The following is a 13158-nucleotide window of genomic DNA, read 5'->3' as shown; positions in this document are numbered from 1 at the left end:
AGAAGTGACTGTTTATGGTTGCTGTAGAGATTCATTACAAATACACTATCTAAAATAATTTAGCATACTGGTTGGGCTGGCAGGAAGGGGCACAACAGCACTTTGGTTCACCCTGCTAAACCTGGGGTAGTATGACTAACAAGGGCAAGCGCTGGCAGAGAGATGTCCAGCTTCACCCAGTGAGGACCTCAAACATGGTAGTGCCTTGCCTTGTCAACCTGGGCATGGTGCAGCTGGAGAGGTGCTTCATTTATTTTCAAATAGCTCTGCAGCCCTCCATCTGGAGGAGGGATATGGTGGTAAAGTTTCTAAACACTTCTCAAGGGCAGCTGTATGTAGAGGGCACTGCAGTAATCTAATCTAGATGTAACCAGGGCATGCATCACAGTGACCAGATCTTTTCTGCCCAGGAAAGACGACAGTTGGCTAACCAGTCAAAGCTGGTAAAGGGCATTCCTGGCCACAGCTGCCACTTGCTTATCCAGAAGTAGACCTGGGCCCAAGAGCATCCCCAGACTAGGGACTTGTTCCTTCAAGGAGAGTACAACCCCATCCAGAATGGGTAGCACCTTAAAGCTCAGGTCAGACCTTCTGCCCACCAGTAGCATTTCCGTCTTGGGATTAAGCTTCAATTTATTAGCCTGCATCTACTCCGAAACTGCCTCCAGGCACCAGTTAAGGGTTTCTACAGCTTAGAAAGGTATAGCTCTGTTTAAGATGCACTTTGATTTAAATAGTAGACAGATGGAATTTTGCCCTAATCCAAAAAAAGTACCTGATGCTATTACACCATTCACATTCATTGTTAAATAATATAGAAATAGTTTCACTGGTCTGAAATGCTTCTTTAGCCTCTTAACACCCCATTTTCTTTTGTTTCTTTTTCTTTTTTTGCTGCTTGCCAAAGCCAGGAAATTGAATTTTACCTAAATTATGATCTTTAACTATAATTATTGGTACCAAACACTCCTCTCTCTTTGTAGTTGAGCATTCTTTATCAACTTGATTAATTGTGATTATACAATGCCTTAGACAAGTGAGAGATGAGATCATTATTAATGTATTTAATCCCTGGTGTGAATCATTTCAGATTCATAAATGCAGAATTAATACACAAATAGGACTCTTCCTTATACAATCTCAGAAGAACTGAGGAAATAGAAAATTTTGTAGTGGCTTCACTGACTACTGATTAGGTTCTGAACTTCATTCAATATGATAGTTTTAAGTTATATTTTTGGTATGTGTCTGACAGAGTGCACCTCCCCATGAGCTCGACTTTGGCTGTGAAGGGGCAGCCTAGAGGTCTGTTTTGCATGATATATAATCTAATAGCATCCATGACACTTGAGGTTGCATCCATGACTAGGGGTTGCAAACCTCCATGTACTAGCTGGAGATCTCTTGCTATTACACCTGATCTCCAGCCGATAGAGATCAGTTCACCTGGAGAAAATGGCCGCTTTGGCAATTGGACTCTATGGCATTGAAGTAATGGCATTGAAGTAATTTTACAGCATTATAAAGGAGGTCCTCAACTACCAGTTAAGGCTTTAGTAGACTCTGGGTGTGCACGCACTTTAATCAGTGAGGACACCTTTAAAGCTCTGAATGTAAAAGCAGTGCGGCTACCCCATCCCATCCAATTTGCCCAAGTGGATGGCAGTGACATTCGGGGGGGGGGGCAGTGGATCGGCGCACCAACAGGGTGGCCATGGGAATAGGCCATCACTGGGAACAAATCCATTTTACCATAGTACCGGGCATACGCTACGCCGTAGTGTTAGGGGCGAACTGGCTGAAAGGACACAGCCCCTCCATCGATTGGGAGCCAGAACAATCGAATTCACCCAACCTCAATGCGAACGACACCGCCGTGAAATTGCCAAACTACACAATATGATTTTTAACGCATTCAGGTTATCCATACACATTGAACTCCAAAGTGGGGCAACTAACTCCCTCCATGGTCATTTTGTCTTGGGAATATGGTACATGTGGAAGGAGAAGCCCCTCCTCCTGTGCCATTGGCCCAAGCCATATCTGGCCCCACCCAATTAAAAGAGCTGTTTACCTCAGCCACTATCTGGCTGTGGAGAAAATGAGTCAGGTCAGGGAACCCCCCTCTGTGCTGTGAAACCCAGATCTGACTCATTAAAATTGGATTGTACAGCTTAGCCCTAAGAAAAATAACTGAGCTCTGAAAGTGAAAATAGGTCATTTAAGCATGATCGCTGTAACCTCCTTTATTCCCTGTTTCAGCCAGGATCTAACTTTTCAGTATGCACGATATCCCATTCTTTGGTAGCTCGACGCTCTTTCTACGCAAAACCAACCCGAGTCTTTCCGTTCCTCTGTTAATCTGACTTTTCCCTCTCCCCTGAGCTCAGCCCGGCTCAAAGCAGCATGCAGATGACTAAACGGGGGAAACACAGAAGATTGGCTTCTCTCACAGCCAATCATGAAGCAGTGTGTAAAGAGGCGGGAATTCAAGTGCTTCCTGCTACCTCGGAGCTCTTTCTGAGCAAAAGAAAGGCTTTTTAAAAACGAGGCTTGGATTTCTTCCCTCCTTCTTTCAGATTGCTCTGTTTTCTGTTCTTAAAATGCTTTTTTATGTGGCAGTTAGGTTTGGGGGGAAGGAAATCTTCTCTCACAGTGAGCACTGTGAAGTAAGCCAATTATAGAGCAGCATTTAAAGGGGTGGGACTTGATTTGAGCTTGGGAGACTGCTTTTCTGTATTCATGGCTCGATTAGCAACTGTTTAGTCCTTAATCATTCAAGCCAATGCAAGTTTCCCCCAAATCGGGTTACATTAATGTGCAATGAACCCAGATCCAACCGGGGGGATCCAACCCATGCATAAAAGGCCATAGACCGTCTTGTTTTCCTCATGGGGATAGGCTTCTGTGGTTTCTGCATAACAGGTTTCCCCCATCTTCCCTTTCCCATTCTCTTGGCGGCAGGCACCCCTACACCCCACTGCACCCCTAAAGAATTTCTCAGGTTCTTTACGATTGGCCACTGAATATTGTTACAGTGTTCTAATGTTACAACAATGTGTCTATTAGGTAGCCGTTTTCCTTGTGGAGGTATGAGAAAGGATATATCTCTACAAGTAAAGAGTCTAGAGATTTCCTTTTTTACAAAAAGAAAGCAGAGAATTGAAAGAACCTAGTAGACACATGGGTATAGAGTTAAAATGCTCTTAAACTATGATTGCTGGTTTTACAAAAATCCCACTGGTGGCAGGGAGAGAAATGGCCCCCACGGGGGGGGGGGAGTGGAGGAAAGAAAATTGTGATGCTGATGCCTGTGTGATCAGGAAGATTCAAACATTTCCTTCCATGTGAATATGGTACCCCAGCTATGATTGCTATGATTCTGAAAGCAATGCAACAAAGCAAGTTTAGGAAAGATCACAGGAAAGATGGGAAAAATCCAGGAGGTGCATGATGATGTTGTGGTGAAGTGGGGGGAGGGAAGTGCTTCCTAAAAGCAGCCAAGCAGGGGCAAACAGACCACATGTAGGTTACTAATGTTCAGTTTTAGAATGGTCTGAATCCATATAGGGAAGCTACATTTATCTTATCTTTCTTCCCAGTTCCAGTTTAACAGTTCACCACAAGGCTGACAAAATAAGAGTCTTACTTACATTATTGCCAGTGAAAAACATAAAAAAACCCTCTACTTTAAGATGTTAACATGACTGTCAGTCCCCATTGTTCTAACTTCTCCCTCCCAACATCCCTATTGTGCTATAATAAACATCTGGAACAAATTGCATGTGTGTTTCTATCCAGAAGCTCTTGAAAAATTCTTGTTGGGTAGAATTGGGAAACTTTGTTAGAATCTCTAATGCTTAAATTTACCCATGTAGCATTTTAACATCAAATTGTGATCAAACCCATTTAAGAAGTCCATACAGTGCATCCCATGCTAAGTCACATGAAATACATGCAAAGCTGCAATGCAACCATTTGTTACTTTAAACATCTCAACAATTACATGCATGATGGAGCTGTATCTTAGGCAGAGTAGTACAATTCTCTGCTTACAAGGATATAATTCTGCTTAAGATGGTGTGAGTAGTACATCTGGCATCCCCCCCCCCCTCTGCTTGTGGATTTAAGACATTCCCTTTAAAGGTTTTTTGGGAGATCTCAAGTTGAGATTGGCACCTGATTCCTCCAAGCCACATGTATCTATACTGTCCTATGCTGTCCATACCGTCCACAGAGTGGAGCAGGAGAAACTGCAGGGTTAGCATATATGGTGAAGTCAGCACAGCAGAAACACACTAAAAAATCCACTTTAGTACGCTGCCCCACCCCATACCATTTTCTACATCCCCACTTGTATGCAAAATCCCAAATTGGGAATCTCTTGTGCAGACTGCCTTTGCTGCTGTGGCGGCTATTTAAAAAGAATGTAACAGCAATGAAAATAGTGAAAACTGACGTTGTACTTGAAAATGTGTTCTGAACTAACCAACCTCCCCTTCTTGTGTGCTTGCATGTTCCCATGTGTACATGCCCTGGATAGACAAGTAAAAAACAAGCAGCTTTTATTTAATCTAATATTGTACTTAGAAAGTGGAAATAAGCAAATGAATGGGGGAAAGTTCAGGAGGGGATAGGTACAGAGATAGCAACGGAGATTTATAATTCTACAGAGGCTAAGAATAAAAACATAAATGCACTTTCATCCCAGTGTGCTTTATTGCCTTGATTTAATGCTGAAGGGGGCTGATGTGACCTTAAATCATTTCAGACTTGATGCCATTAAAAAGTCACAGGCCCAACGTTCATTTTTGTGCAATTTTAGCAGCTCTCCAAATAGGCATTCTTTGGGGATGCTCTGCTTCATGAAAGCCAGTGATTAGGAGGATACAGAAGAGGAAAATATCTTTGTGCTGCAGAAGGAGTTAGGGTAGGGCTGTCTTACATGTAACATTTTTTTACTACCCAGAACTCATCTGAGGGCCAAACTAGGGAAAAGATCCATATTCTGAGACTGATAAATAGATTTCCAGTTCATTTTTTATTGGTAAATGGTAGCTGTAGGTTTGGGGAAGACATATTATTCCTCTTCATATTGAGTCCCCTGTTCCTTATTTTCCCCCTGCTTTGATTGTTTTCTTCATGTTACCATGTGTATGTAGCTTGTTTGTGTACCTTGCCTAGCTTTATTAGATTGACAAACAATGGCAGATACATGCTACCACAGCAAGCTAATCAGAATTTACTGAATGCTTTTGTGCTATTAGCCTCAAGTCCTTCACCAGAAAGAAAAGATGCAGCTCGGCCCTTGAGCAAAAACCCTTCAACGTGGACCGTTGATGATGTGGTATGGTTTGTGAAGGATGCTGACCCTCATGCTCTAGGACCCCATGTGGAGCTCTTCAGAAAACATGTATGTATAAGTTGTCCATGATGGATTGAAACTATCCATATCTAACCCTCAAATTAATAAACCAGCCCTGCACAACATGTGATCAAACTGATGAAGCACATGAATATCAGTATGGAGGTCTAGCACAGCTGTGAAACATTAGGCACCCCCACATTCCTTGGCTGATGGCCTGTATTTGATTCGCTTGGTCACAAATTGTGCAGGCCCATGCCCACCATTATGTCTCCGAGGTGCCCCAACACTTGTGTTCCCCTTCTACTAATAATATTAAGAACACAGAAGGATTGATTCTTCAGGCTTTGACTGAAGGAACGTCTTTTCACATGTATATGAAGAGTTGTGATTAGAAATCAACCATCTCATTCCAGCTGTCCAAAGGGATTTCCTGATTTTTCAGAATTTGAGCTATCGACACTCTTTCTGTTAGCTATATCATCCCTGTGTCAGCATTAACCTAGCTAAACAGATCTTCTGTTTATCTGAAGTTCTGCATATCCAAGTATCTGGAACGCTTTCTCAAGACTTCCACTGCAGGAGATGTCACTATCAGAATTTAGCTCAAGTGGAAAATGAATTCCATCAAGAATCTTTTTCTCCTGGCTGCTGCACCAAGTGGGGCAGAGCTGCCTATTTTAATCCTGTGTTAGAGCAGTTAAACTGACAGGTAGTGTCTCTAGGAAGGCACAGCACCTTTATGTTCTGTACATTAGCACAGTGATTAATATTGGCGGTATGGATTAAGAGTTACATGGTTCACATTTTGAGTATGGAAGCATTCCCTATTTAATGTTTGTATTTTGTCAGTTTCATAGGGGAACATGCAAGTTATCTGAAGCTTGATTAATTCTGCTCAACTGTGCTTTTGAATTACTCATTTCCATGCAATTTTCAACTTTCATCTCTAAACTAGATTAGCATGAAGACCCCAGAGGTGAGAGAGAAGTGATTACTCCATTAACCTTAGCCATGTCTTCCTTCCAGTTAAATCATTCTAAGGAGCAGGTGCATAATTTAGTTTGCAGCCCTGAATGCCATTGACATTCCCAACAAGCACCTGAAATCGTTGCTATTTGCAGTCAGCTAATTTGGCCATGACATGCCAAGACTACAGAACAAGGAGGAAATTCAGGTGATGACTCTTAGTTGAATGTCACCGGGCTCATGTCATGTGTCACACCAGAAAGAAGCACCTTGCCACCAACAGCGCGTTCTCTGCAAACACTCCTATTTCTGTCCATAGACGTGCTTCGGAGGAAGTGGTGTTCTAGATGCAAAGGAGGACAACCCGCACCTAGGATTGGTAACTGTCTGGAGAAACAAAATGTAGTGTCCCCTTAATAGAGATTTGATGGGATGCTAATTACCAGGTGATGCTATTTATCTCCATGCTATGAAAAGCTTCAGCTGCCCATTTCCACACATTACTAAAGGGCAGGATGAGAGGGAAGGCAGCATAATATAGTCCAGTCCCATCAAATCTCAGAAGCTAAGTGGGGTGAGTACTTGGATGGGAGACCACCAAGGAAGAATCTGCAGAGGAGGGCAATGACAAACCACCTCTGCTTAATCACTTGCCTTGAAAGCCCCTTGTTGGGGTCACTATGTGTCAGCTGCACTTAGATGGCACTATGTACATACGTAAACAGCAGGACACATTTTCCCCAGGTCGGTTAGCAACCCCTACCTGCACCTCCCCAAATTCCCACATATGCTTTTCTTGCAAAATAAAACCAGTGTCCACATTTCTGAGGAAGGGGTGCAGCAATTTCAGGGGAAGCTGGACCTAAACATTCTGCTGGGAAGCAGTAAGGAATGCCAATTGAACACAAAGAGTGCTGTGAAAGTGAACGCTGTCCCCTTTTGTGGCCATCGTCAGCCAGTAGGTGAACAGTTTTTTGTTTCATTTGGCATTCCTTCAATTATTGCTCCATCCCAATCAATTTTTAATGTTTTGTATAGATTTTAACTGTTTGATATATATTTTGATTGTGTTTTTTTAATCTTTTAAAAGTTGTTTGAATGAGGAATGCTTGAGAGGAGGCTATTTTAATGGTTTTGTAATGAATTTTTTCATGTATGTTTTAAATTGTTAGATGCCTTAGCAGCCCTCATAAACGCAGAAAGGTGGGATATAAATTTTGTAAATAAAAAAAATAAAAATAAGTGATGCAATATGCTGCTCATTTAATTCTGATCTGTAGCTGGAAAATGAATATTGAAGGCAGAATAAAGCTTTTAAGTTGAAGATAATTAAATCTGCTCTTTCAGAGTTATGTCCTGCCTCTCCCAATGATGCATATTATAACTGAAAGCACATGTGTCTTAGACCTGAAGCATCTCCATATTGATTATTCTAGCCTTCTTCCAATTAGCTTACCACCTTCTATACTATTTCTTGAGCAGAGTGCTTTTATTGCCAAGCAAAGCCTGTGTTTTTATCTTCTTCCAAAGGTGGAGCTGCACAAAAACACAACACTAGCTGGCAGGGCAATCTTTTTAATTCCTGTTTCATTACCAAGTACAGTGTTTTATACCTGAAGTAGTTAGTGAAACCAGATAACCTTTGATTTGGTCACATTATCACAGGAAGTCAGGCCATTGGTCTGTTAAGGTTAATGTTTTCTCCTCTGGCAGCGACTCTCCAAGGTCTCAGACAGAGATCTTTCATATCACCTACTGTCTATGATTGCCAGCAGGCCTGGGTCAAAAGTGCCATGTCTCTTCAATAGAGATTTAATGTGGAAATGGGCAGCTGAAATTTTTCATAGCATGGAGGTAAATAATATCATCAGGTCAATAATAACCCATTAATCCTCTGTTAAATGGACAGGGCACATTTTCTCCAGGCAGTTGGAAACCCTACCACTACCTGATCCTATTAACTGTAGATGCAGTGGTTTTTTTCATACGCCGTTTATGCTTGGTGATTAGCAGTGTGTTCCAGGCTAAAGTGCCCCACATATTTTTTTGATTTCTTCATGCTGAACTGTCATTCCAGCCGTCACTGCGAAGTCAGGGCATACCTGCTTTGCATTTCTTAAGAGCCCCTTTAACGCAACCTTTTGTATTTGCTCTGCCCCCGCATGGAAGCATTTACTGAAGGAACCATGAAAAATCACAGGCGAGGTTTAGCTATGCAAACGAAGGAACGAAGGAGCAGGCGAGGGGTGGTGGTGGAATTTGTTTGACTTTCTCCTCTTGCATCGGGACCATGAATAGTCATTTTAAAGGGCAGATTTTAAAAAGTAGCTTTGAGCAAGCATCAAAATCAACCCTGCATAAATGGCCATAGTGTTTAAGGTTGTTTGAAATATTGGGCTTTGCAATTAGTGTTCATAGAATTCGGTGTTAACAAAAAATGAAATATTTTTAGCTGCTAAATACTTTTTACTAATGAGAAATGCTAGTAAAGGTTATCCCCCTGGCAGTTATACACCAATAAAGAAATTATTAATACAGACGAGATTTTTAATTGAACCAGGCCTTTGACAGTGGAATCTATGGTGGGTCAGTTCTTGCCATTGGGGTTTAGCCAACAGCCTGGATTAAAAAAAAAACCTGTCCTGTCCCTTTTATAGAGACTTAATGTGGAGTTATCTACCAGGTGATGTTATTTACCTGTGCGCTTCAGCTGCCACACATTAAGTCTCCATTAAAGGGACAGGACACCTTTTCTCCTGGTCTCCATTTGGGGGAACTATTTTAGATGTACTGATCAAGTGCCAAAGCAGGACTACAGCTGAACATCAAGAAAACAAAAGTAATTACTACAGGAGAATTACACAACTTTAAAGCTGACAATGAGGAAATTGAAATTGTTGAAGACTTTCTATTCCTTGGCTCCACCATCAACCAAAAGGGAGACTGCAGCCAAAAAATCAGAAGGAGATTGAGACTAGGAAGGGCAGCTATGAAGGAGCTAGAAAAGAGTCTTAAGTGTAAGGATGTGTCACTGGCAAAGAAGATCAAGTTCTAAAATATGAATTAGGCAAGTATCATTGTCTTTGTGCATCTATAAAACTTTCAAGGCTGTGTGAATCTTCCTCAGACTTGAATGGGTGAAAGGAGGAATAATATCAGAAGAATAGAAATGCCCATTCCCACATAAAATTACATCAGTTCAGCTGGAGATATATGCAGAAAGTTCATAAATTTGTAGAAGTCCCTGAATTTGCCTAATTTCCTCAACTTGTCAATGATACTTTGTATAATCAACCTTCAACCGCCTTCATCCAGTCCAAATTATTGGAGTGCTTTTTTGCAGTCCTTTCTGCAACTTCTTTCTTATGAAGCACAGTTCAAAAAGGACAATCCCTCTGCTTGATTCTTTCCTTCCTTCTTTTTTAAACCAGGAGATTGATGGCAATGCTTTGTTGCTACTGAAGAGTGACATGATCATGAAATACCTGGGCCTGAAGCTGGGACCGGCACTGAAGCTCTGTTATCACATCGATAAGCTGAAGCAAGCCAAGTTCTGACATTTTCTAAAACCACCAAACAGTCCTGATGTAATTTGATGAAAGGTAACAAGCTGCCTTACAGAGCTAGATCCATTTTCAAACTGTTTTCTCCTTTTTTTGTACTGAGAACTTTGTCTTTATAAAAGGGTACATCTTCACCTTTTTTATCCAAGGGGGAGTCTGTTTGACAGGTTTGTGTTAAATAATTTTCCAAAAAGTATATGATAATAATTATTTTATATTATTAATATCATTGTTGTTGTTGTTGTTAATATTATTATTATTGTTGAGTCCTATTTTTGTAATCAGTTACAAGCAGAAATTTGCTACACTGGGAGGATTTATTGGGAGGCTTTAGGAAGTTTCTCTGCGTTGCCCAAGCATGTTCATTACTTGGTGACTGCAGCATGAAGAGCTGATTTTCCAGCCTGAATGAGCCATCACAGACCAAATGTTCTTACAGTTTCAAATGCAGTTCTATTCCATGTACCAATAACTGTGGGTCATCTAATGCTGAATGATCAAATGGCCATGTTTGGGCCCGACCATGGACTACTTCTGTCGCATAATCATTGACATTTCCCTATCACAGGAGGTCTTTTATCCTAACAGCCTGGGAAGGAGGGAGGGAGGGGTAAGGAATCATTAAAAGCTATCTTGGTGATGTGAAGATATGAATGCCGTTTACACATGGGGATTATACATGAAGGAGCAGAGAATGCATTTAAGGAATGTTTGCTTGACATCATGTCCCTGAAAGCCACCAAGCACTGGTGCTGATCTTCACATGATTCCTGGCTAGTCAAATAATTATGAGCGAATTCCTCATGGCTTAAATCATAATTGGCTAACAATTACATGCAGCATCCGTGAACACTAAAAGAGACTGCTAAATTAGCTAATTTGGGAGGAGAGTTGTGTGTTCTCATACCACTGCTTGGGAACTATAGTGCAAGTGGGGCAAAGGCAATAGGCTGTCTAGGCAGTCATTTGATTCTCCTTTTCCTCCTGTGTACATCTTTCCTCATGACTGGTGCTTTAATATCGTCCATATTTACCCGCATGGATCCCCTAGTGGCAGAGGAGGAAAAGGCGGCAGCAGTCCAGATATTGTATTGTCAGGAAAATTCCATCCCCATTTAACGAAGAAGGAGGAGGAGGAGGAGGAGGAGGAGGAGTTGGAGTTGGTTTTTATATGCCGACTTTCTCTGCCACTTAAGGGAGAATCAAACCAGCTAACAATCACCTTCCCTTCCCCTCCCCACAACAGACACCCTGTGAGGTAGGTGAGGCTGAGAATGACTTGCCCAAGGTTACCCAACTGGCTTCGTGTGTAGGAGTGGGGAAACAAATCCAATTCACCAGATTATCCTCCACCACTCATGTGGAGGAGAGGGGAATCAAACCCGGTTCTCCAGATCAGAGTCCACCGCTCCAAACCCCCATTCTTAACCACTACACCACGCTGGCTAAATGTCAACCACACAGGTGCAAAGCAGCTCATAAACTTGAAACACATCTCAGTTTTTAATTACAAATGGATGAATAATTTTAGGGCAAGGGTAATGAAGTGATAATAAAATGAGCATTGCAAGCAGAAGAGCCCATTTTTTAAAACTTCACAGCATCACTGTCAAAGTTAGGATCATCATGTGTTCTCCGGTAACTCATAGCCTTCTAGACAGGCAAACTCATATATCCAGAACTAGAATGTGGGCTTCAGTGGGCTTTTACAGGTTTGCAGTGTTCCTCTGGGAGGAAACATGGTTAAAGTAGCCTTTCCAGTGTCTGCTACAAAAGCCTTTGAAGTCATATAAAAATTCAAAACTGGCCAGCATCTGAATCCAGCTTTTGATCGCATAAGCTGAATCCAGAGGAAAGGTATTGGCTGTCCTGGAACCTCTATCTTCATTGAACTTGCTGTGTTACCAATACCAGTATTACATTATTATCATCAGAAGTCCACAAATTTTGATTTAGCTCAGTTGCCAGCTGCTGTTGGTGGCTGCCACTGATCTTTCTGTTCCATCACAACTCCTGTCACATGCAGAGGACTTAGAAGGTGCTTGGAAGAAATCTAATTGCATGATGAGTTTTGGAACAAACACAAGGTGATATAAGAGATCCAGACTAGCCCCCCCCCCGAAAAAAATTTCTGTGGTACCCACAGATTCATGCTGTTTCTACCTGTTCCAAAACTTAGCATGATATAAATAGGTCCACACACACACACACACTTCCCATACATTTTTGGTAAGTTCACAGAGAAATTGGAAAAGAGTTTGGAAAACTTGAATTCTTTGATGGAAATAAATGGAATCAGGCTCAACTACCCTATTTTTCCCCCACTAGAGAGGCTCGTGCTAATAAATTTCAGACTGTGTCTGTGATAGCGTGGTTGCTTTCTAAAGAGCAACTTCCCCCAAGATATATTTCTCCTTCAATCAAATACAGAATGACAACTCCTACACAAATCAAGCCTTCTTGCTTCACAGATGGTACATTCTGCTCTTCAGTCCCAGAAACCATTCCTGGCTTCATGCCACAGCAAGAGTTTGGTCAATCCTGTTGCTGGGAATGATGGGAAGGGATCATGCAAAGCAAGCCAATTCCTTGACAAGCTGCTTTCCTTCTTAAACTGGTCCTGTTTGGTAGATGCATGGAATTAAAACTAAAGGAAAAGTGGAAATGGCCCAGGAAGGGAAGATTACTTTTTTAAAAAAATGCCATATATAGATTCACAACATCATTAAACCTAGAAGAAATGTAAGGTTTTACTAGGTTTGCCTTGTGACTGAAGCTGCACTTGCAGGAAGTCTTGTTAATTTTCCATAGAAGTGGAGTCATATAAAACTAAAAATAAAACATAATATCTGTTACTCTGCATATCGATAATATGTTTTCTACATAAAATAAAACCATGGCTGGAAGAGAGCAGGTCATTAAGAAATATATAGAGGGAGATGTATATTGTTTTAAAATACATAACCAAGTCATTATCTTTATGAAATACTGTTGATTTGGTTTATTTCATTTTAATGTCGTATATCAGTCATCCTCTGGAGAATGTACTCACAAATCCATGTATTGTAGTGGTCAGGTTACACCATTCAGCTCTTTCCTTATAGATTATCACAATACCAGATGTCTCCAAGAATATATTAATTATTGGTGTAGGGTGGTAGTATGACCTTCCAATGCATATACATTCAATATTTAATTCGGATCCCATTTTATTATGATAGCTTTACATCTATACCTCAGTCCATAGACCCTCATTACCTT

The 13158-nt window shown here is 41.2% G+C and overlaps 1 protein-coding gene across 1 annotated transcript in view; it reads left to right on the top strand.

The window, feature by feature from the left end:
- The window catches only part of SCML4 (Scm polycomb group protein like 4), a 98581-nt gene extending 88657 nt beyond the window's left edge, over positions 1 to 9924 (top strand). The window contains exons 7-8 of the mRNA XM_056856939.1: positions 5268 to 5413; positions 9766 to 9924. Coding sequence (XP_056712917.1) covers positions 5268 to 5413; positions 9766 to 9891 — 272 coding nt within the window. The 3' untranslated portion in view covers positions 9892 to 9924. The remainder of the gene's footprint in view (positions 1 to 5267; positions 5414 to 9765) is intronic.
- Positions 9925 to 13158: the final 3234 nt, after the last annotated feature.

The sequence above is a fragment of the Euleptes europaea genome, chromosome 10 (genome assembly GCF_029931775.1).
Source record: "Euleptes europaea isolate rEulEur1 chromosome 10, rEulEur1.hap1, whole genome shotgun sequence".
Lineage (NCBI taxonomy): Eukaryota > Metazoa > Chordata > Lepidosauria > Squamata > Sphaerodactylidae > Euleptes > Euleptes europaea.
Note: the sequence above shows the minus strand (reverse complement) of the source record. Positions and strands in the feature narration are given on the sequence as shown.